This window comes from Balaenoptera musculus, chromosome 7 (assembly GCF_009873245.2).
Source record: "Balaenoptera musculus isolate JJ_BM4_2016_0621 chromosome 7, mBalMus1.pri.v3, whole genome shotgun sequence".
Taxonomy (NCBI): domain Eukaryota; kingdom Metazoa; phylum Chordata; class Mammalia; order Artiodactyla; family Balaenopteridae; genus Balaenoptera; species Balaenoptera musculus.
This window is the reverse complement of record NC_045791.1, coordinates 59165306-59191050: the sequence shown is the minus strand read 5'-3', so window position 1 is coordinate 59191050 and position 25745 is coordinate 59165306. Positions and strand designations below refer to the sequence as shown.

The following is a 25745-nucleotide window of genomic DNA, read 5'->3' as shown; positions in this document are numbered from 1 at the left end:
AACAGCAGCTTTTGTCTATTTTCAGAAAAAAGCACTAAAATCCTCTTCCATTGCAAGTCATTTGTTTCTCTGGTGGAAGTGAGCAAGGTCACTACAATATTAACCTCTTTTCTAGAACAATGTAAATAACCAGGTATACACATCTTAAATTTGGTAGGTCATAAAAGTTAGGATGCAATCATTTTTTTTGATGCAACAGAAAAATAAATAAGTAAAAATTAAATACTTTAACCCAATATTTGGTACTGACAAATCAGTAGTGTCAACTTCATATACAAAGGACAGCACAATCTGGTTTTTAAAAAATCCTCAATGTCATGGTATTTGGGGTAAAAATATTTCGAATATTAAATGTTTCCTTTTTGCTTAAAGGAATATAATACAAACACCATCAAGCTGCGACCGTAACTCACTTTCAGCTGGGGTAAAGTGACCATTTGGCCCATGGCACAAGTTACATATACCACACTTCTGTCAAACTGAAACCTTAGGTTTATAAGATTTCATGTTTATAAGCTACAATACACACTGACTAAGATGTCAGTCCCTCACAGTATTTTAGAAAAATATCTACATTTGTCCTTACAGATGTCAAAATGTTACACCATCATTTGTTCCAAAAAAAAAAAAAAGATGCACATTCATACTGTGAAGTTATTACGAAAATACTCTTGCAAATAAACTATATAAAGATAAAATACACTTCAAAGGTATGTGGGTTGTTTTTTGTTTGTTTGTTTTACAATATTCTATAAAGTGCAGAGAAATCCTAAGGGAAAAATTACTCCCTATAACATAGTTTAATTACAGCAGCTTTTGCATAGCAATACTTAGAGGAAGTTGGACACTTCCGTTTCCTCAGGAAGAGAAGGGTGGAAGAGGATCTCCCGATTCAGATTTTTTTTTGGCCATAAGTCTGCTTTCTTCAGGAATGGTTGCTGATGCCAAATCTCCATTAAGTGTATTTCTTGAACAGTGAACAGGTCCTATTAAGAAATTGATTAAAAGGTTAAACATCCTATCAATATTAACTCCAGTCCTCCATGAAAGAATATTTCCTATTCAGGGACATGAAATTCCTTTAGCTTCCTGCTAACTTTTTGATCGTTTAAGAGTAAAAATGTAACTTTTCTAGTATTGGCAGTTGTAAGGAGAAACTCCAGAGTTCTGGAGAAATTATGAAACTATCTGAAGTAGAGATACTTGTTTTGTTCATTGCCAGAACCAAGGTTGGCACACATGAGCAGCCAGTAAGTATTTGCTGAACTGAATTTTTCTTAACTATTGCTTTTCCAACCTGATCGTTTTAATGCGGTTGGTATCCTCCTCATTTTCTAGGTAAAGAAACCAAGTCCCAGAAAAGATTACAGGACTAACCCAAGAATCACACAATTGGTAACAGAACTGGAACTAATTCAGGTCTTGCTCTTTTCATCACAAGACTTTATTTTCCTTTCTTTATTTTTTTTTTAATATTTTCATTTTATTGGAGTATAGTTGATTTACAATGTTGTGTTAGTTTCAGGTATACAGCAAAGCATCACAAGACTATCTGAGCAAACTTGACAAGGTACGTCACAGTGAAAGTTCTCACATCTCCATTTGGGATGCAGCTCACAAAACTATCACTGCAGCTGCCAAGTGAGCACATCAAACACATTGGCATGGTCCTATTCACTTTCACATGTACATATTTTTTTAATTTAGCATGAACATTTATTACTTTTATAATTTTAAAAAAATCTAGTTAATAAAAGTAGAAGCAGCTGCATCTCTCAAGGAAAAGAATATGCTGCAATAAAGACTTTCAACTAAGATTGCTAATTTGCAAAACATACTAAGAAAGAGCACTAATTCAGTCTCTGCTTTGTCAACTAACTGGGACACTAAACTTTAGGATAAACAGAAGGAAATCTAAGGATAAAACTCTGACCTACCCTACACTTGCCAATTTTAAAAAGTTCTAGAGAAGTGAGATATATGTATGTATATAAATATTAATGCATGTGTATATAAATATTAATGCATATATGGGTGTGGGTGTGTGTAACTAATTTTGTTACTCTCCTTAACAGCTAAATTGGGGGGTGTTAAATGGAATATTTACACTTAGATCTTATAAAAGTAGTTTTCAAAAATTCAGAACCAGAGTGCCTAAAAGACAAGAGAGCTAAGGAAAATGGCTGGCTTTAAAAAAATTAATTTAGCTATCACAAATGAAAATGACACCCTTAAAAAAAAGAAATGGCAGGACTTCCCTGGTGGCGCAGTGGTTAAGGATCCACCTGCCAATGCAGGGGACACGGGTCTGAGCCCTGGTCCAGGAAGATCCCACATGCCGCAGAGCAACTAAGCCCGCAAGCCACAACTACTGAGCCTGTGCACCACAACTACTGAAGCCCACGTGCTCTAGGGCCTGGTGCCGCAACTACTGAGCCTGCGTGCTGCAACTACTGAGCCCGTGAGCCTAGAGCCCATGCTCCACAACAAAAGAAGCCACCGCAATGAGAAACCCCCGCACCGCAACGAAGAGTAGCCCCCGCCCGCCACAACTAGAGAAAGCCTGTGTGCAGCAATGAAGACCCAATGCAGCCACAAAATTTAAAAAAAGAAATGGCATCTAAAGAAAAGTACAAGGCAGAATAGAACCCTTTCATAAGCTCTGGATGAAAAGGGTCATGTATAAAAGGCAGAAAGAGCAAGGTAAATCGGAATGTATGTTACCTGTCCCAGGTGACATTTTTTCCCATACTTAAGCTCTTTAACCATCTTCCTCTTTTTCTTATCACTTCCAACATGTAGTAAATTGGCCCAGGAAAGTTTCTTTCTCCCAACCCCTTCCGACATTCAATCCTTTTCCTTCTTTCATTTCTTTACTCATTGCCCCAACTTATATTCAAAATGATAATGAGCATAGCGTTCCATATCAATAAATAGATTAGTTCTGTAAGAAAAATGGGCATTAAAAAAAAAAAAATGCAGGCTTCCCTGGTGGCGCGGTGGTTAAGAATCCTCCTGCCAATGCAGGGGACACGGGTTCGAGCCCTGGTCCGGGAAGATCCCACATGTCGCGGAGCAACTAAGCCTGTGCACCACACCTACTGAGCCTGCGCTCTAGAGCCCGTGAGCCACAACTAGTGAGCCCACGTCCCACAACTACTGAAGCCCATGCGCCTAGAGCCTGTGCTTCGCAACAAGAGAAGCCACTGCAATGAGAAGCCCATGCACCGCAACGAAGAGTAGCCCCTGCTCGCCGCAACTAAAGAAAGCCCACGCACAGCAGCAAAGACCCAACGCAGCCAAATATAAATAAATTAAATAAATAAATTTATTTTTAAAAAAATGCCATCAACTTCTAAAGATCTGAAAATGATCAGCAGTCCCCTTTAGAATCTCAACCATTTTCATGAGCTTTACATTTCTCCTCTAATTAAACCTGTTTAACCTTCTGGTTAAGTAAAGCAACTCTATCTTATGCAATGTTTTCAATATATTCAAATACTAGAAATCCAACACCATTGTTTAGTCCCATTTCAGCCACACTATAAATTAGCTGGGCTCTTCTAGGCCATCTAAAGAATTTAACCACCATTCACCATGTCATTTCCATAAGGGAAATAAAATCTTGTTCCAAACAGCTGACTTACAAATAAACTCTTGGAACACAATCTGTTGCTTAATTGAGAACTGTATGTAATTTCTATCCCACATGTTTCATGGGCAATAGTAAAGACTCTGAAAAGCAAAAGTCTATTAATGGAGTTATAATAATAATACCATATTTGCATTCACTGAAAATCATGGTCACTACCGTCGAAGTAGATATTCTGACAGACTTTCAAAGCTTTTTCTCTGAAGAGAAAAATAATTAAATTTTAACATAAATCACAAAACCTTTCCTAAAGTATTCAATCACAGTATGCTGACTCTTTAATAATAAGGAAGAAAAAGGTACAGGAATAAATGTTATTATAATTCATCACCACCACCAGAAAAAATTATTGTCCTTGGCCATTTCAAATTCTTTAAGTAACAATGCTGATTTTTTTTCTTTGAACTTAGAACTTGCCTTTATTTTCCCCTAGAATCCTACCTACAATTTATGCTTTCTTCTAACATGTTTTTTAAATGCAAACACAATGGGAATATAAATTACTAAGCGATTACTAAAATGCAGTGGGAGTAAAAGATTTTGATATTACATATATAAATCTAAGATATGGTATTTACAAAGATATACTTAGTACTTCTTAATAACAAAGGTGACTGTAAGAGGATATATGAGCTTCTGTTGATTGTGTGCTAGTTGCTTAGCTCTGAATTAAGGAATTAATCCAAGGGCAAAGTACAGTGTTCACTATCAGTATCCTTCATTTCAACAATTACAGAGCCCCACACGAATTTTGCTGAATAGGCCAAAGGGAGAGACACAGCCCTTCTAACTTACTATCTGGGTCTTCGAGAGGAACATCATTACAGGAGTCTGTATCTGAGAAGGTTCTTCGGCGCCGCTGGGAGAGTCGGTGAAGTGTAGACACTGTTTCTTTTATAGAGTGGCTACTCCTGCGAATTAAATAAAAAGCATTAAATTGTAAGGACTTCAACAAATGAAAACACCCTCAACTGCAGTTTTCAATGACTTCTCTTTAAATGAAAGAAGAACTATTTTAATACCCAAAGTTCTACTTCAGCAACGTTCTACTCCTTCAGAGGTCAGGCCACAAACAAGTCAAATCATTTAGAATCTAGTTGGTAAGCTGGAGAATACAGCCTCTGAGCCAAATTAAAAGGAAAAGAGGTACAATGAAGAAGTGATTTCTTTTATAGAGGAAGGTCCAGCTAGAGAGTAAACATATCAGATGGTTAACAAGTGTTTAAAAACTAAAAGTTATGGATTTCCCAAGTGCATGTATCTAGCGTCATCCATAGCCAATCTAAAACAGCAGAGCAAAGGGGATGGGCAAGCAGTATGGGAGCATGCTAGGAGCCAACTCACTGACAGCAGCAAGAGCGGATAAAGATGGCAAATGGAGGCTAGAAAAACTAGTTTTAAAAAATCAGTCTGGAAAACCAGAAAACTAGAAAAATCAACCTAAAAAATTCAACACAGAAGCAAATCACCACCACTCAACAGCACCTCAACTACCACTGGATGACAGCCCAACATTACTGTTCTTAATGACAACTTTGATTCATCAAAAAAATAAAGTTTAAAAATTCTTATTATATCTTATTTAATAAGGTAGAAAGGATAAAATACAGGTCAAAAAAAAACTGTCATAAAGGTAAAAGTTTGTTAAAGGAATCAAGCTTTTACTTTTCTGGAAAATTCAGTTGATGAAACTCTTCATTCCCTGATAGGATTAGATACACACATCACTGGACTCCTCTCAGCACGTAATAGTTCAATCAATTATATAACCATCAGAGGGAAAAATAAAGTGACAAAATAATAAGGGGGTTCAGTTAGCACTTTTTTTTTTTGGTAGGCACTCAATAGATGTTTACTGAATGAAAGATTAGTTAAATTCTATAGTGCTTTACAATTTTCTAAAGTTTCACACATGTGATTTCATATAATCCTACAATAACCTTTTTTTCCCCCTACCCCTATATTAATGTAGAGAAATAAATGCTAATGTCACTATAATTTCATCATTTTCCAAAGACAACCATAGCAACTTAAAAGAATGTTACCTACCAAGATAAATAGCCTGGGATATTGGCAAGATCTAGAATGTAAATTTTTTAAATGTGTTGATATGAATACATACTTTAAAATATCAGTTTTTCTCTCTTTTCAGTAACACCTTAGCTCCTATTATAACAACAGCTCAGCATGAATATATGATGCTATAAAAAACTGTAGTAAAATAAGCCTAAGCTTGGAGCCTTAATACATCAAAAATGGATTTCTATTAACCATCACTGGATATAATCTACACCTAAAAAAGGTATGATAGCTGGCAAGGTGCTTACCTTGCTGACTAATTTATTCACTCATTTTTTTTCTTTACCTACTACCTACTGGGGCCAGGCCCTATACTAAGCACTAAGAGAAATAATGCTGAGCAAATCAGAACCAGACTCTGCCCATACAGAGTTTACATTCCACTTTATGTTAAAGACCCAAAGAATTTCCCCAAGTAGGTATAATTTTGAGAGAACTTGGTCAAAAGAAAAGGTTATTTTACCTCTCTGAACTGCAAGAACCAGGGTGGCTGACAGAACGCCTCATCTAGAAATTTAAAAAGAAAATAAGCATAATTCATATGTCAAGTAGAATAAGACAGCTCTAATATATTATTATCATCATAATTAACATAAATTTACTCAAAGAAAAAGATGGCTGGCCAAAAAATTTATTTTTTACAGACCCAAGTAATATTATTTGCACAATATCAAGCTTTCTCCCCAATAATTATTAACTGAAATCTTTCTCAACACATACAAAAACAGGCTGGATTATTTTCTCAATATTAAAAACTAAATTTTATAATATATATATAATACATGTGTTTGTATAAAGATATAAAAAACAGTATGCTTAACAAGTCCCCAAAAAATCACACTATTTGTGATGAAAAGGAGTATCTAGCAAGCCAGAAAAGAAAATAATCTAAGAAATGTCTCTCTCTTTTTTTTAAAGGGCAGAGCTTCTCCTTACCATTCATTATTCAGGTAGCTATTACACAGATGTTCTAAAGTGTGGTTTTCATGGAAAACAGCATTAATAATTCAAGTCTTTTAAGAACTCAGAAGAGGAACCCTAAGCCTCAAATAGGTTTCTAAAAACATACACATAAAATATAAATAAATAAATAAAATCTGAGTCAGCAGAGTATTTATAAATATGACAAATACGAAACATAATTTAGATCTAACTACTCCACCAAAAAAACAGAGGCAGCCAAGTAGATTATTTCAATGCTTAGCAAAGTAGCAAAAAAGCAACGTTTATATCAAAGGCTAAGGATGGTTGCTTTATATACAGGGGCTCAAGAGCCTTACAAGTGAGTCCAAGTCTAACAGTTACGTTACGTAAATGCCTTCTACAGTTGCTCTGAGAAATCCCAGATGAAATGAGAACAATTATGACCCATCCAATTTGTAGTCCAAGGATATCTAATATGATTAAAATAAAGATGCAACTGGACATTAACATCTCCTTTAACAGAAATCACTTCCTTTAGGTTTACTCACGCAGCAACACCCCCACTACAATTATCTGTGGATCAAAATGACAATTGTTTAAACTTCTATGATGATTTGAAATATAACCTAATGCAAGTTAAAGAGGGACACGATGAGATAACCATATAAAGTAGTTATAAAGATCAAGTTAATTTTGGAATGTTCAAATTTTTCAGCTTTATTTTTCATTTACTCATGTCGTTAAAAAAAAAAGAAAAAGATTTCCTCTTGAAGACTGTCTGACCTTACTTTGCATGCTATGTGTCTCCAGAACTATTTACCGTAAGCCACAATTTTTGCCTTATGTACGAAGTAAAACGGCACAGTGAGGAAAAATAAGTGGCCCCTAACCAGTATTTCCTAGATTAACTTACTGGATTTCTTGTCATGTTTCTACTGATAAAAAGTTTTAGTTTAAAAGAGACAGTTATTATAGCTTCTTATACATAAAATACACATATGACCTCTCTGGACTATAGAACATTTATAACAGAAGGCATTCTCCTCAGAAGTTCAATGCAGAAATTAGGCAGGTTTGAGGTGTTTTCATTATATTTGATTCTATAAAGTCCACCTTAAAAAAAATACAGTGTACCCCTTGTATATCAAGCTCAGGAACACAGCACTATACATCCATCTCAAAAGATCAGGACTTTTTGTTCAACTACACATGTTATTTAGCAGTCCACAATAAACCTAAAATTGTTCTAAAAAGCAACATTGTCAAACTGTGTTCTACTAAACAACACAGTCCTCTGAGTTATTAAAAAATAAACAAAAGGGTTCAATCATCAAATAAATTTCAGAAACACTACACACCACGTCTCCTCAGAGATTCATAATACACTTAAGCATAAAAGAGGTTCTAAGAAGTCCTATGTCAGCAAAACCCAATTTGTTTAAGTTAACCTAGAACTTCCCAAACTAATCTGGCCATAAAACTCATTTTCATGGTACACCTATCTCAGAGGACGCTGTTGGTCCATCATAACTTATTTAGAAAACAATGATCTAGAGACTTCCCTAGAGGCGCGGTGGTTAAGACTCCGCGCTCGCAGTGCAGGGGGCCCGGGTTCGATCCCTGGTCAGGGAACGAGATCCCACGTGTGTGCCGCAACTAAGAGTTTGCATGCCGCAACTAAGGAGGCTGCATGCCTCAACTAAAGAGCCCATGTGCTGCAACTAAGGAGCCGGTGAGCCACAACTAAGACTCAGTTGCAGAGCAACCAAATAAAAAAAATTTTTTAAAAACACTTTAGGAAAATAATGATCTAAATAAATTTAGGTAATAATCTTTACTAATTCTCATATGACCAAATTTGCTGTGGTGAGTAAGAGAACCTCGGAATAAGTTGTACCCTATTATTTCTGCCAACAAATAGGTCTGCAGGTAATTGCTAAAATAGGAGCCAGGCGGCATTCTTCATTCCACAAAAGGGCTCACGAAAATAGTTTGATGAAAAAAACGTAAGGTTTCATCAAACCTCATCTCACCTCCAAGTTCCCCACAGCATGCTAGGGCAAGTTTATTACCTTGAAAAGGACAACGAATCCATCACCCTTGGCAAAAAGAGTACTCACTGTTCAGAGTAATCAGAAGGTAAGAACTTAATGTTAAGGACCTAACATTAAACAGGTTACATCTACTTCTGATGTAAAAAACACTGTATTTTACAGATGAAAAAAATGAAGTCCAGAGAGATTAAGTAACTTGCCTACTTGGAAGGTTCAAATCCAAATGCTGACTATAAAATACTGTTTCCCCTGTAACATGTTGTTTCAAATCCCTTACAGCTCCTCTAAAGATTTACTTAATTTTATCCCCTTGTGAGTAAATCTTCACCCCATAGTGGTGTTTTTACCAAATAGAAGAGTGTCACAGCACCCACAGAGCACTATCTGACACACTGGGGTAAATGGCATAGCCCTTCCAAGGGGAGGGCATCAGGACCTTGGCTCATGTTGAGCCCATCAGCTGAGAGGCTCCCATACAGAATCTGAGTACAGTAAAAAAAAAAAATTCAACCTGTTGACTATTTCCCTCCTACTGCCAGTTTCCAGCCTTAAAAATAAACACAAAAACAAAACCACATGCAGTATCACTGGAAGAAAAACCAGAAATTCCAACCATTTGAACAGGAGAAGGTGACACAGGAGAAACTAAGGGATCCGGATGGCACAGCTGAAACATCTCGGGTTTAAACTTGGCATTCGCTATCTTCACACATTCCTCAAGCGTTGTGATGAATGTATTACACGTGGCACTAAGTAGAGAAGAGGCTTCATTCATGTTCTGAAAAATTACATGCAAAGAGTTGAACAGACTCACACACAACTATGTGGATTCATGCACCACCTTACCATCAAGTAATGAAACATTACCTTCAATGGATACCTTACTAGGTTATGCTCAAATCTGTTTAAAATGCATTACCTTAGAAAATTAAAGCAATGCATGAATAAGAATTATCTGTCTCTCAGGTAAACAATGTATGAAATTAGACTCCAAGAAAAAAATAACTCTTGCATTTAAACCAAGTATCATATTGAAAAACTGTGTACAAAAATTTATCTTAAATAAACCTAACCTAGACTGTAAGTTTCTAACTATCAGAATTCCAAAGGTAATCACAGCAGTGGAACACCATGAGGGTTACTGAGTGGCAGGTAGAATTCATGTCTACCCCACGCACGTTCTCCCATTTCTTCCTTGGTAGAATAAAAACTCCAAGTTCTTTTTGGGACAGCAGAGCGCCTTGCTCCTGGGAGATGAATATAGACTGATCTAAGCCAGTCATGTCTATTCCATGACCCTTTGTCAAATACTCATTTTTCCTAGTTTTCATGGACCCAGACTAAAAAGATAATGAGAAGTCTGCTGGGGTTTCTGGGATTTTCATTCCCTGATAAAAGCAAAGGACAGCAAACTGAGATGGTCTCTCTCCACCCTGGCTACCCCACTGCCTCCTGCTTCTGTGCGAACTTGTAGTCACCTTGAAGGCTCGGGCATGAGGAGAAAAAACCAACACACCAAAAATGGCAGAGTGGAAGGACAGAACAAGATTGGGTCCCCGACACTGTCCCTGAGCCAATGGAGCAGATGTAAGGGCACCTGCCTGCAGAGAGCCTGTGGTGAAACAGCAAGTGCCTTAGGGTTTAATGTACTTGCATCTAAAGGCAACCTACCTCACCTAAGATTCCTCCCTAGTAGAAGAAGGCCACAGGAAAGTAGGAAGATTTCTTGTCCCACTTCTCCCAAGTCAGGCAAAAGGGGACGGGGAACCAGGCTGGGCTTTCACCCAGAGAGCAGTAAGGCTCACTGGTCCTACGTTACCAGAAAGAATGAGCTTATTTCATAGCCAGGTCCCGCAAATCTGAATTTTGATTCCTACATCACTGCTCTGAGAATGATTCTTTTTTGAAGTTAGTTTATAAAGCTAAATTATTAACCCTCAGTAGTTACGCTAGGACCTAATTACAAAAGAAAGAGAACAGCAGTTGTCCAATGAACTCATGCAGTGAGTCTGGAGAACAAAGCCGGTAATGCTTCTTTCCCACCCCAACCACCAAATAATTAATTGGCTGCAAAGACAGGCCTTGATTCCTTGGAGAAATGTGCTGCTTGCTGCTTTACTCTGGTTATACAGACATAGTCTAAAAGATCCTACAAACTTCCAGATAGTCTACAGTACGAAGAGGTCTGAATAGCTGAGAATAACTCATTTTGAAAATGCTTCTCTGTCATCTCATGTAAGAAGCTCACCCACCATGTGCTGCAAAGAATAACCAGACATAAAAGGATCATCTTGGATATACCTCTATGCTGGGAGATGAATGATTCTCATCATGGTGAACAAATTCTTGGATCGTATGAACTTGCTTCATTAGGAGGTCACAGTAGAGGCGAAGCTCAGACATTTTGGTTTTCAGAGATTCACTGGTTTCACTTATTTCTGAAAGGAACATATGCAAACATTCAATTAGGCCATTTTCATACTTCAGAGGCAAAACAACAAAATGGAATCATTAAAAAGTAAGGCAATCTCAGCCATCTTGGACCCTGTGGAGGCCTGCTGGGAACAGGACTTCTAAAACAACAAATATGTCTGGAAGGCTGTGGTCCAAGGCCATTTTTGCTGGCTATAAGCAGGGTCTACGGAACCAGAGGGAGCACACAGCTCTCCTGAAAACTGAAGGTATATATGCTCGAGATGAAACTGAATTCTATCTAGGCAAGAGATGTGCTTACGTGTACAAAGCAAAGAACAACACAGTAACTCCTGGTGGAAAACCTAACAAAACCAGAGTAATCTGGGGAAAGATAACTCGTGCTCGTGGAAACAGTGGCATGGTTCGTGCCAAATTCCGAAGCAACCTTCCTGCTAAGGACATTGGACACAGAATCCATGTGATGCTGTACCCTTCAAGGATTTAAACTTACTGAAAAGTAAATAAATAAAAGTGTGGATTTGTTCCCTTGTAAAAAAAAAAAAAAAAAATGTAAGGCAATAGATATGAATACCTGTAGCTTAAGAGGTGTGAGACCTTGGAAATAGAATATAAGGTTTTCCCTGAGGAAACATCTTCTCTTTAGATAGCTGGAAAAAACTGGCAGTCATATGTCTGACATGAAGTTTAGGTAGATTAATTTCCAGAGACAGGCGGATGACAATGAATGCCTTATACAGGATATTTCCATTCCATTACTCATCTTTAATTTGATAAGCACTTGTATTTCTTTTTTTGTGAATTGGCCTTTCTTGTCCTTTACACATTTTTCCGGTTCTGATGTTTGGTTTTTCTCTTAGTAATATATAAATTGATAAATTTATAATTTATAAAAGTTCTTACGCATTAAAGATAGCAATCTTTCATCCTTCCAAAATACTGCAAATACTTTTCAAGATCTGTCAGCTTTCTTTCAGTTTTCTTTATTGTATTTTGGTATACAGAAGTTTGTAACTTTTATGTAGTTAAAACTGCTCTATATAAACATTCATTTATTTTCTTCTGTTCCTTTCACAGCTTCGTTTTCACATAATACTGGTTTAAGAATTTTTTCTAATTAAGAGCCTATGTTCCTTTCTTTAATATATCCAGACAGACTAAACATCCAGCCATAATCTCAGCCACTCACTTACCAATACCTTCTAAACTAGATGTGTAAGCAGCAGAGGAAGGAAAAAAAGTATACACAGTAGATCCTGGTGCTTCTCCATATTACTTGAGCCAGTGGCACTGCTTTGTGGTACTAGTCATGAAGCCCCTCTAGCCAGAGTAGATCAAAGCAGCTCTATCTGCCCATTTAACCTAACCTAAATTAATTTTTACCCAAGTTTAAGTCCATTCCTTCTTTTTAATTATAGTAATATATATATATAATAAAATGTACTATTTTAACCATTTTTAAGTATACAGTTCAATGGCATTAAGTGCATTCACATTATTGTACAACCATCCATCTCCAGAACTTTTTCATCTTCCCCAACTGAAACTCTACACACATTAAACACTAACTCCCCTTTTCCCCCTCCCTTAACCCCTAGAAATCACCATTCGACTTTCTGTCTCTATGAATTTGACGACTCTAGGTACCCCACGTAAGTGGAATCATACAATATTTGTCCTTTTGTGACTGGCTTATTTCACTTAGCATATATTCAAGATTCATCAGTGTAGTATCTGTCAGAATTTCCTTCCTTTATAAGGCTAAATAATATTCCATTTTATGTATATACCATACTATGTTTATCCATTCATCTGTCTATAAACATTTGGGTTATTTCTACCTTTTGGCTATTGCGACTATTCATTCCCTCTTTTTTTTTTTTTTTTTTTTGATGTGGACCATTTTTAAAGTCTTTATTGAATTTGTTACAATATTGCTTCTGTTTTATGTTTTTTTGTTTTCTGGTCGCGAAGGCACATGGGATCTTAGTTCCCCAATCAGGGATGGAACCCGCACCCCCTGCATTGGAAGGCGAAGTCTTAACCACTGGACCACCAAGGAAGTCCTCATTCCTTCTTATCCTACCCTTAACCATACTCTATCTGTGATGTTCTTTCATATATCTGAAAACTGTTATAAATTCAATCCTTAGCCTTCATTTTTCAATAACCCATAATTTAGTTGTTTTCACTAACTTAAATAACTTCTATTGTTTTTTAATTATAAAAGTAATACCTACTCAGTGAAAATTTTTGAAAATCAAAAATATATAGGAAAAAAAACTGCAATCTCACTACCAAGATATAAATACTGTTATTATTTTCACATTATATCTGCATATAATTGAACTAATACCATAAATTATTTGCTTGGCTTTTTTTTTTCTTTTTGGCCACAGATGCGTAGCTTGCGGGATCTTAGTTCCCCCACCAGGGATTGAACCCAGGGCCACGGCAGTGAAAGCGCCGAGTCCTAACCACTGGACCAACAGGCAAGTCCCTTGCTTTGCTTTTGAATGAGCAATATCTGTAGCTGGTAAAGTCAAAAGGTACGGTCAAAGGGTATAAAGTGAAAAGTGAGTCTCTCCCACAAATTCCCTTTCCAAAGGTAACGACTTGACCAATCCTTACATACCTTTCCTAAGCTGGCCAAGGAGTGGCTATGTAATTCTGAATCCTGCTTTTTTCAATTAACACTTAACTTTGGGCATTTTCTCACATCATTAAAATTCCTTGTAAACATTTTACTGGCTACATAATATATCAGCCTATGAAAGCACTATATAGTTTACTGAACCATTCCCCTAAATTTAAATTTCTTTGGGATAAATTACTATAAGTGAACAGGACAATCTACATTTATGTTTAAGAAAATATTCTCACCACAAAGGAAAAATTTAGAGTTACCTTTTTCTTTTTTAGTCCTAGTATCAGACAAACAGGCTTTGGAGCTCCCCAGAGCAACCAGCCACCTTTGTCTTTCAGCTGCATTCACTGCCTTCATGTAGAAATGCTGCTCTCCTGGAATGATTAATTCCATTCTTGTGTTGTCTGCCGAATGGACTACGATGATAAACAAAGGGGAAATACAGTCACGGACTCAAGTAGTTTGTGGAGAATCAAATCATCACTTACACAGTATTAGATGTTTCAGACCTAAAACAACAAACTCTGATTCAAGAGGCAGGCAGTGCCACCTCCTTAAGGGGCTATCCAGGGGCACCCTCCAAGCCACCATTCTCACATATACCCAGGCTGGCAGTGGTGTCAAAGTGGTGGTAGCATATGAACAGAAAACAACAACAAATTAACTACTGAAAAGTGAGATCTAAGAACTCCCTTCCCTGGGGCCACCGGTACCCCTGTCACACTTATCACACTCTTTTTTACTAATTTCTTTGAAAGCAGTTTGTGTTTTCGTACACCGCCCACCCCCCACCCAAGCCTAGGATAGTGCCTGGCATAAAGTGCAATAAATGGTAACTAAGGTAACCTTCCATCAGAACAGCAGTCTGCAACTAATGAGCATCTCATAACCACCTGGAAAGCCTAAGTGTTTTGAAAATCTCCTCTTCCCCTCCACCCTCCTCTTCCTCTCCTACACACACCCCCATCTTGGATCTCTGACAAAAGAGAGCTAACCATATTGTATGCTGAGCCAATCCTAAATCTTTGTTGTAAGATTAATTTGTGTTACATTGTCATTAACCAACAAATATTTACTCTGCTCAGAGCAGTGCTGGTAGAGGGGAAGACAGGAGAGGAGAAGAAAGGTGTCTTTGCTCTAACAGAGGGAACAATTTTATCCAGGAAACAAACCGATACACTAAAAATAAAACACCTAAACATTGAACTCTTTGGTACAGAGACTTCATGTGTGATTATAATGAAAGGTAAGAAGAGGCAGGAAGTTAAAAAGTCTTCAAGAAGAAGGATTTGACAACAGCAGAACTTGGTTAAGAGAAAAACAGCACAAGAAAAGGCCTAGATAAGGAACTAAACACAATATGTACTGAGGATATCAGGAGACAGGCCTAAATAGAGCCTTGTGTTGGATTACAAAGTAATGATATATTCGTGAATAAACAAGCTGAGTGGAGCCAAATTATGAGGGGCCCTGAGTGTCTGGCAGAAGCCCTAATTTAGATGATTAATTACTGAAAACATTGACCAGATGCTCAGTGTACTATGGCAAATAAGTGCCACAAAAACTTTGCTATCTTATTATTCTACTTATATAGACCATTCTATATAAGTAGATACAGATTGTAAAATATATGATCATGCAACAATCAATGATGGGCGCAAAAAATTTTCGGCTAGGATAAAACTACTGAAATCCCAAAGCTCCAGGAGTAACTCTTTTTTGCTACTTGCTAATACTAGTGAAAGCACCAATAGCTACCTTAAAAGAAAACAATGCTCTAATTTCCAAAGATGTTGCTACAAAATGAAACTACAATAAGATTTAGTTTCATTTTTAAAAATACCAGAATTTATGTGTCAGTCAAGGGTTGTCCTCTCCGAAGTAGTTACCTGAGAAGGCAACAAACTTAAGAACAATGCTCCCAAAACATCAAGCTCCTAGGAAAAAATAAATTAAGATCTCTACATGCAAAACTGCAAAACATTACTAAGAGAAATCAAAGACCTAATTAAATACAGGAATATACCATGCTAATGAATCAGAAGACTCTTGTCAAGAATACACTTCTCCCAAAATTGATGTATAGATTCAATGTAACTCCAATCAAAATTCCAGCAGGTATTTGTGGAAATTTATAAGCAGATGCTAAAACGTATAAGGAAATGCAAAGGGCCAGTATTAGCCAAGACAATGCTGAAAAAGAACAAAGTGAGAAGAGTTAGGCTATCAGATAGTAAGAAGTATAAAGTTAAAGAAATCAAGATAGTGTGATATTGACACAAGGATAGAAAAACAGGCCCATGAACAAAAGACAGTCCCCAAAAAACCCACACATACATGGTCACTTGCTTTGTGATGACCTTACAGTGCAATCGGTGAAAGGTTGCTCTTTTCAATAAATGGTGCTCAGTCAACTGGAATCTTGACTCCTACCTGACACCATATATAAAAATGAATTTTAAAAAGGAACGAAATTGAGTCATTTGTTGAGACGTGGATGGATCTAGAGACTGTCATACAGAGTGAAGTAAGTCAGAAAGAGAAAAACAGATATCGTATATTAACGCATGTATGTGGAACCTAGAAAAATGGTACAGATGAGCCGGTTTGCAGGGCAGAAGTTGAGACACAGACGTAGAGAACAGACACATGGACACCAAGGGGGGAAAACCGCAGTGGGGTGGGGATGGTGGTGTGCTGAATTGGGCGATTGGGATTGACATGTATACACTGATGTGTATAAAATTGATGACTAATAAGAACCTGCAGTATAAAAAAACAAACAAAACTAATACTAAACTTTCATTGGGTTATTTGTATGGAAATAAGTTAATATAAATGCTTCAGACATTACATGAAATTTCTAAAAATCTTATATGTTCTGGTATAATGTTATAAGTCATAATTCTAGTTATTACTTTAAAATGTATATCTCAGAAATAAAAAAAAAAAATGAATTTTACGTCAACCACCAACCTAAAATAGACCTAAATATAAAAGGTAAAACAATAAACCTTCAAGAAGATTTCTTAAATAGGACATAAAAAGTTCTAATTAAAAAAATTTTTGACAAATTGGGTATTACTGAAATTAAAAACTTCTGTTCGTCAAAAGATACCATTAACAGAATGAAAACACAAACTACAGATCAGGAGAATTATCTGCAAAACGAAAACTCATTCAGACTATACGAAGAACTCCTACAAATCAATGTGAAAGATAGCCCAGTTTAGAAATTGGGCCAAAGACTTGAAAAGGGACTTCAAAAGAAGAGGATGTTCAAATGCCTAATTAATATCTGAAAAAAAACTCAACATCATTCGTTATTGAAAAAAATGCAAGTTAAAACCACCACGAGAGGGACCTCCCTGCTGGCGCAGTGGTTAAGAATCCGCCTGCCAATGCAGGGGACACGGGTTCGAGCCCTGATCCGGGAAGATCCCACATGCCGAGGAACAACTAAGCCCGTATGCCACAACTACTGAGCCTGCGCTCTAGGGCCTGCGAGCCACAACTACTGAGCCCGCGTGCCACACCTACTGAAGTCCGCGCGCCTACAGCCGGTGCTCCGCAACAAGAGAAGCCACCGCAATGAGAAGCCTGCACACCAGAACAAAGAGTAGCCCCGGCTTGCCGCAACTAGAGAAAGCCGGTGCGCAGCAACGAAGATCCAACGCAGCCAAAAATAAATAAATAAATAAATTTAAAAGTGATTCAATCCATTAGTGTTTAAAAAAAAAAAAACACCATGAGATAGCACGAGGTACAGTAGAAGAATTCAAAATCTTCAAATTGCTAATAGTAAGCTTTGGCAAGGATGAAAAGCAACTGAAACTCTCATACTAGTTGAAAAACAAATTGGTATGATTACTTTGGTAAACAGTTTGGCATTATCTGAGACAAAAAGTCTCTCCTTGATCAAACTTGTTGGGCTCTTCTGAACCCTCTGCTTGACTAGGCCCAATCTGGGGCTTCCGGCTCTGTCCTAGTAGAGTCCACTTTTAGCAAACATCCTGCTAAGTCAGTTTAGCCAGAATCCGCCCCCCTCAATATCTGATCACCCTCCTTATCTGACCAAATTCCACTTCCCACCACCCCCAAGTAATATCTGATCACCCTGACCTGCCTCCAATAAGAACCCTGTTAGGTCTGTTCAACCAGAATCCCCCTTTATCTCTGAAGTTTCCTCCTTGCAATTTTCCATCCACTGATTCCCCCATCCCACTCCCTGCCACTCTGTTCCTTGGCTATAAACTTCCACTTTTCCTTGTTGTATTCAGAATTGAGCCCAATTTCTCTCCCTTACTGCAAAACTCCATTGCAGTAGCTCCTATACCTATTCTAATAGACCTGAGTAAAGTCTGCCTTACTGGGTTTTTTTAATAATTTTTTTTTAATTGAGGTATAGTTGATTTACAACATTATACTAGTTTCAGCTGTACAACATAGTGATTAAAAATTTTTATAGACTATACTCTACTTATAGTTATTATAAAATATTGCCTACACTCCCTGTGCTGTACAATACATCCTTGGAGCTTATTTATTTTATACACGGTAGTTTGTGCCTCTTAATCTTTTACCCCTATCTTGCTCCTCCTCCCTCCCCTCTCCCCACTGGTAACCACTAGCTTGTTCTCTACATCTGTAAGTCTGCTTCTTTGTGCTTTACTGTTTTAACAAAATTCAAGAATAGTAGTTTCTTTAATATCTGTTAAAGCTGAATGTATGAATATTCAATGTCTCCCTTAGCAATTCCACTCCAGTTCTAGATATATACTGAACAGGAACGCATATATATGTTCAACAAAATAAATATATGAGAATGTTTATGGCAGCTTTACTTATTATAGTCCCAAAATGGAAATAAAATGGAAAAAACAAACAAACACCCATCAATACTAGAATGGAGAGCCAAACTGTGGGACAATCACACAATAAAAATATTACACATCAGTAAGAATGGTGAACTGTTACAAAGAACAACATAGATGAATTTCACAAATATGTTGAGTTAAGCCAGACACAAAAGAAAACATTGATTTATTCCATTTATATAATGTTCAAAAGCAGGCAATACTTAAATATGGTGATAAAAGTCATATTAATGGTAACCTTTTAGAGAGATTAGTGGCTGAGGTAACATGATTATTATCCCAGCATCTAGAATGCTGATAATATTCTAATTCTTGATCTGGGTGGTGATTACACAAGTGTATTCACTTTGTAGGCATTCTTAAAGCTGAATATTGAAGATTTGTGCCCATTTCTGTATCTTATTCGTTAAACAAATAACAAGGACAACAAAAATACTGCCATGGCTTGAAAAAGTGCTAGAGTTGCCTTAAGAATTCTGCCACTAACAGTCTTTTAAATATCCTCAAGGTTGTCAAATCTTTAAACTTTGAATGTAGTTTGATTTCTGACAAGAGTCAGAATCTCATTTGGAATCAAATATGAAGAATAAGATGAGATAAAACCATTATTTTTTTTTATATCTTTTTTTTTTTTTTGGCCGCAGTGCGTGGCATGTGGGATCTTACCCCAACCAGGTACCAAACCCTGTGTGCCCCCTGCAGTGGGATCACAGTCTTAACCACTGGATGGCCAGGGAAGTTCCCATCATTTTTTTAAAAAATAAAAATTCATGCTTTGAATGTGCTTTTCTTGTGTGATTTATAAAAATAAAACAAAATTACACCTCATATAGTTCAGGGAATATGCAAGTAACAATGTTGAAGTGTTTCTATATCTTACGTAGCCATGACCCCCTGCAGGGTTTAACACGCCCTTCTCTAGTGCTTTATCTTTTCCTTCAATTCTCTTTGAAGAATTCAATACTTTTCATTACCATTTTGTCTGATTTCTCCTACCTACTTGCACCCCACATATCCCAACCACACACACAAATGAATCAATGGTCCATGAAACCTTCCTTCATGAAAATTACAGCATGACTTACTGCTTTTTTCTCCCCTTTTGAAAAAGCACAGTATGGAAAAGGAGTGGGGAAGGTAACTTAACAGTAGAGAAATCTGACAGACACTACCTCAGACAGGTGGTCAAGGTTAATGTCAAGAGTGATATGTCAGCTCTCTCGGGTCCTCACTTCCAGGATGACCAAGAAAAGAAGGAACAACGGTTATGCCAAAAAAGGGCCATGGCCACGTACAGCCTATTCACTGCACCAACTTTGCCCAGTGCGTGCCCAAGGACACCATTAAGGTCATTAATTAGAACAGCAGAGGCCGCAGCCATCGGGGACATTTCGGAAGTAAGTGTCTTCGATTCCTATGTGCTTCCCCACCTGTACTTACATCGAAACTACATTACTGCGTGAGTTGTGCCAGTCACAGCAAGATAGTCAGGAATCGTTCCCATGAAGCCCATCCCAGATGGACCAAACACTCCCACCCCAGTTTAGACCTGCAGAAGCTGCCCCATGACCTCCACCGAAGTCCATGTAAAGAGCTAAGTCCTTATAGACTGAAAAAAAAACCATCCTCTCCAAAAAAAATATTAAAATGGTAATTATACGTTGGAAAAAAAAATGGTATATCATATTGATAGCATGTACTCCTGATATGATGTGATCTTCCTCCCTAAAACCCATAACCCCAGTCTAATCATGGGAAAAACACCAGACAAATTCCAATAGAGGGCTTCCCTTGTGGCGCAGTGGTTGGGAGTCCGCCTGCCAACGCGGGGGGCATGGGTTCGAGCCCTGGTCCGGGAGGATCCCGCATGCTGCGGAGCGGCTGAGCCCGTGCACCACAGCTACTGAGCCCATACACCACAACTACTGACACAGTGCTCTAGAGCCCGCGAGCCACAACTGCTGAGCCCAAGTGCCACAACTGCTGAAGCCCGCATGCCTGGAGCCTGTGCTCCACACGGGAGAGGCCGCCACAGTGAGAGGCCTGCGCGCCGCGACGGAGGAGTGGCCCCCGCCCGCTGCAGCTAGAGAAAGCCCACGCCCAGCAGCGGGGACCCAGCACAGCCATAAATTAATTAATTAATTAATTAATTAATTAATTTAAAAAAAATTCCAATAGAGGAGCTTCCTACAATATTCCTGACCAGTACTCCCTGAAACTCTCAAGATCATTAAAAAAAGAAGAAAAAGAAAGGAAAAACATCTCTATTACCCAGAAGAGCTTATTTCCAATTCAGCAAAGAACCAGAGTTTATGACTCTGAGTTCATACTTTATCAAAAACCTACTGCACTGGCCTCATCATCTTTAGAGTTCAGCTTCCAATCTTTACAACACGTTTCAATGAAAATGAAAGAAAACACTTGTAGACTCAGCATGGACACTAAAGTGGCATCCACAAGAAATTGCTTTTTCAAGTCCACATTGGAAGACTAGCACTAGTACTTCGAATTTCAATTCAAAGTATATTTATAGAGGGAGAAATATCAAAAACTGTGCCTAACAATGCTAAGTGCCACTTCTGAATGCTAAGGAGATAAATGGCATTAGAAGATTCCTTCCTGGTTAGAAATGCTTTTCTCCTCTTTTTGCAGCATGCTGAAGAACCCTTTACTTACCTAACTACAAATTCAACTAATTCCATATATTCACTTACCTTTAATTTCACAAACTGCCATCTTTATACTTCCTTTGCTCCCTTTGCAAACATCATCTTGTGAATCATAGTAGGACAGGATTCCATTATCTAAAACAAACCAACGAGGCTGCCAACCTACAAAGATCATAAATAACAAAATAGCAATAAAAAAGTACTTTCTTTAATCACACAGAAAACTATGATCACAAAATTTACCATCCATGTCATTCCTTGGCTGTAAACTAACATTCTGACAATGAAATTCTTAACTGCCAAGATCTGCCCAAAATACTCTTGCTAGGAGAGGATCTAGGAGAAACCTCTAGATCAGAATAAATATGGGGAATAATACCTTTATTCTGGCTTACAACCTTCTCATTAACAACCCATCAGACCCATCTTCAAAAATAGCCCTACACACAGAATGCAACACAATTGCCCCTTTTTTCTAAGGGAAACAGAGTCAGGTTACAACATAATGGAAAAAGCAACAGAAGACATGGATTCTAGCCCTAGTTTTGCTATCATTCTTTGTCCCAGGTTGAATAACCTGAGACAAATCTTTCATCCCAATAAATATCAAAAATTCCCAGCCTCCAAAATGAGTGGAGTGAACAAGAAGACCTCTCAGGTGCCACCTAGCCCTCTCATTCTGCAATGTGGCTTTCCTCTCTCCTATAAAATACTCTGCCTAAGCCAACTCCCTTGCACACAGTGAGTGCTGGAAGAATTACAGCCTCTCACACAGAAGTTGCATACCCTGTGGTGAGAGCACAGAGCCACCACTCCTCTCTCCTTGCCCTGCTGTTGCACAGCGCAGGCAGAAATACTAGAAATTGAAATCATTCATTTAATTAGCATTGACTCAATGACTACAGCACACAACTATCACAGACTTGGCTCTAACGCGAAGCTGGGGGTGATGATGGCTTTCCTTGAAGCTCAACTCCCACTCTTGCAAGCCAAACTCAGTGTTCCCTGAAATCTTATCAAGCATGCCACTAATGTGCAATAGTTCACTGATTAATAACATGGTGACCATGCTGGAGGCAGTGCGACTGCCCTTGTTCTTTCTGTGACTGTTAAATCACCATTCAGCCTGGTCACTGTAGACACTATCTGCTATATTAATTGGTTCAGTTTTTCTGGGCCAAACAGTACCAAGACAGTGACAGACAGGGGAATCATTCTTACATCCTGATATAGACCCAGGATTTACCTCCCCAAAAGGCTTTACCTATAACACTTTTGAATGACAATGCTGAGTCATCATAAAAAGATTAACAGCAGGGAGTGTGATAATACAGTTCAGAGGGATGGATATCCAAAACCAAGTTTCAGAGGCTTGGAAAATTCTTTTTCATGAAACTCTATATTCCTTAATGAGGTCTAGCAAATTAGAAGGTAAGTTCTTCTGGTACATGAACTTTAGCTTGTTCATCACTGAATTCCCAAAACCTGGGAAAGGTGCTTGGCACACAACAGGTGCTAAAAAAAAAATGTACTTCTCAAGTGACTGAATGAATGAATGATTACAGAAAACTGAGATATTGCCTGTTACCCATGAGAGTACAGATACGCAGTATATCCAGTATATCCATAATGTATTGGGCATGCATAGAAATGATGAAAATGGTATTTTTCCAAACATTCATTCACCTTGGCAAACAAATTATAAGAAGGTTATGGTGAAAATACACTCCTCTACCCCCAGTCTAGTGTGCCTACAGGACAAATTGTGGTTTTGTAAGCCTGCATTATTGTGATTCAATATCTCTTTAAAATAAATATTGAGCAAAATGATTCATTTAGAATTTGTACCAACTTGAAAAGTGACTATAGTTAAGTATATTAATCTAACTAAGACTGTTAATGATCTCTACATACCTCTTTGAAGAAATATTTAATAAAACAATCTCTAATTGATTCACACATATATATAAGGGCTATATCTGTGAAAAAAAAATCATAGGTATTCCCTTTTCTAATACCTTTTCAAAACACATTCTTTTTTATCTCAAACTACCAAATGTTACTGAAATTCTTATTCTCTACAAAGGATTCCTAAAGAACACTGTCATCAAACTGGAAGGTTCCTTAAAGATCACTTAGTATGAACAGCTATTCATCCTTTTGACCTAAGATGAACTAAAAGTAATAATCAGCATGCCATTGAGCCAAATTTAAATTTTATTTTAAATTTTAAAAATGGAATTCTTCCAAACAAAAGATTTCATTTCATCAAGCTTCTACACCGCATACTAGCAGTTAATTTAAATGCTCTGCAAAGATTAAAACCTTAAGTACACAACGTTAAAAGCTCAACTAGCTGGTGCTCAGCGACAGGAGATGAGAAAGAGGGCCACTAAGACCACACTTAGCTCCAGGAATAAATTTTGACTCATCTTAGTAATCACCCATTGCTCTGGGCTATGCATAAGATCCTCACATGACCTCCCAAGACACTGAGCGCTTACAATGTTTGCAGTGAGATGATCATCTGCGTCTCAAAGCATAGTAACTACCATCTCAAAGTTAAACTAAACAGTGTAACTGTTCTCACAACAGCCCATGTGAAAATGCCTAATAAAAAAAATTTGCCTCGTTTTTTAAATGTTTCCTGTTAAAACATACCAGTTACAGAAATAAAGTGTTTGACATTTTAATGCAAACAAAACATCCACATATCATAAATGTTAAAGCATTCGCTGCTATAAATCTGTCTTTAACATTCCAATTAATCAAAAAAACAGAGACAATGTAGCTCAGTGCTTATGTCTTTAAGTGTTTATATGCAAATTTTGCACAAGGTCAGATGGACACTAGTTGAATGTCTGATACAATTACTAAGGGGTTCAATACTTTCGCCAGAGTGAACAAGTGGGCAGCAAATCAAGATTGGCCTATTACACTAAACCAAGAAATCTGTTTGCTATTTAATCTTACTTTAAATCCACTCCCCTTCCTCTAATTTGGTGAGATCACAGAATTCTGGAGTTGGAAGACACCTTCAGGATAAACTAGTTGATCACCCCGGCCCTATGAGACAGATCTTGAGAGAAAAAGTGACTTGTCCTTACTGTTAGCTGATGGCAGAGATGGGACTACAACTCAGATTTAAGGCTCTTTTAATAAGCCAGACTGCTGGTGTCATGGAAAAGGGCCCTCCCCTGCTGGTCTCTCATTTCTACAGAAACACCTAGTTCTTTGGAGTTCTTCCTTTCAACCCACTTCATGAGTAAAACTGACTTGCCTGCTCCACCTTCTGTGTCTTGCACTTTCTCCCACAATTTCTCACACACTTACCTGAATACCAAAACATAAGGATAAATCATTGACAATCAACCCCTAAGAGAATATAATCTGGCAACAGCTTCCAAAATCTTGCTTGCTATGCTTGAACAACTTCAACGAGAGAATTTTTAAAATAAACCGTGTCGCTAAGGAAAATTAAAAGAAACAGTGAAAAGATTTCCTAAAACGAAATCTTGATTTTAAAGGGCCCATTACAGTCCTATGCCCCAACAACTCAGTTATCAACAAAATGCTGAATTAAGTGTGAGTAAAGGCAGAGGCTGCAACAACACACGTAGAGTGACTGGGAATGGTTTCGGGAGCTACAGGAGAAAACAGAAGTATTATTACACGGGCAAAGAAATGGTCAGGTGCACTTCCCACCCTCAGGATGGTGCGCAGCCTCGAACTGTCCCCTGCAGAGGCCAGATGGGCACTTAACAAGGGACAGAGAGCGATTAAGCCCGGGAACCAGACAGAGCCGATTCGCTGTGAGGGTCCCCGCCGGCCTGGAGGAAGGGAGGAGGAGCCCCTTACCCGCCTTCTCCGCAGCCTCCCCGCCTGAGCCCGTCCAAGTCCTCTCCCCGCCGCCCCCCGCCCCCGCCACCGCCGGTCAGCCGAGCCCTCATACCGGTGAGATAGTTGGTCCACTTGTACAGAACTCCCTCCATGCTTCAGAGCCCGGCGCCGCGCATCCTCCTGGCCCGGCGCCGGCCGCGGTGAAGGGGGAAACGCGGGGCCTGGGCAGCCCCTCCCGGCCCGCCCGGGCCCCTCCCCGGGCGCCCCCAGCCGGCACAGAGCAGCCCTCAGCCCGCGCGCGCTGCCGGGACGTGGCGGCCCTCAGAGGCCGGGACGGCGGCCGCCGCGTGGTGCTTGGGGGCCTTGAGACATCCCCGGGCGAGCCCCGGCGGCGGCGGCGGCAAAGTCGGGACAGCGGCCGGCCTCCCGCTCGCGCTTCCACCGCCCGGCTGCTCCCTTCCGCGCCCCGGCGCTCCTTCCTCCTCGCCCGCCTTCCTTTCCCCGCCCCGGTCTCTCGTTTGTTTTCATTGACCCCGACGTCGCTTTCACTTCCTGGATGAAAGGGGCCGG

General features: G+C 38.6%; 2 protein-coding genes and 1 pseudogene across 3 annotated transcripts; 2 read left to right on the top strand and 1 right to left on the bottom strand.

Moving 5' to 3' along the window:
• Positions 1 to 45: 45 nt before the first annotated feature.
• PLEKHA3 (pleckstrin homology domain containing A3) lies at positions 46 to 25701 on the bottom strand. Of its 2 annotated transcripts, XM_036858721.1 has the most exons (8): positions 25288 to 25701; positions 21381 to 21497; positions 14050 to 14205; positions 11011 to 11147; positions 9323 to 9487; positions 6195 to 6238; positions 4448 to 4563; positions 46 to 986 (listed from the first exon to the last, which is right to left on the bottom strand). In XM_036858721.1, the coding sequence occupies exons 1-8, from the start codon at positions 25325 to 25327 to the stop codon at positions 859 to 861; spliced, it is 903 nt and encodes a 300-aa protein (XP_036714616.1). In that variant the 5' UTR covers positions 25328 to 25701; the 3' UTR covers positions 46 to 858. The 2 variants fall into 2 exon arrangements, with proteins under 2 accessions (XP_036714616.1, XP_036714617.1); XM_036858722.1 differs by lacking the exon at positions 21381 to 21497 and having other exon boundaries at positions 25288 to 25675.
• On the top strand, positions 11244 to 11687 carry LOC118898387 (60S ribosomal protein L35a-like). The gene has a single exon (XM_036858723.1). It carries the CDS (start codon positions 11297 to 11299, stop codon positions 11627 to 11629), a length of 333 nt encoding a protein of 110 aa, XP_036714618.1. The 5' UTR covers positions 11244 to 11296; the 3' UTR covers positions 11630 to 11687.
• LOC118898386 lies at positions 19906 to 20256 on the top strand (annotated as a pseudogene).
• Positions 25702 to 25745: the final 44 nt, after the last annotated feature.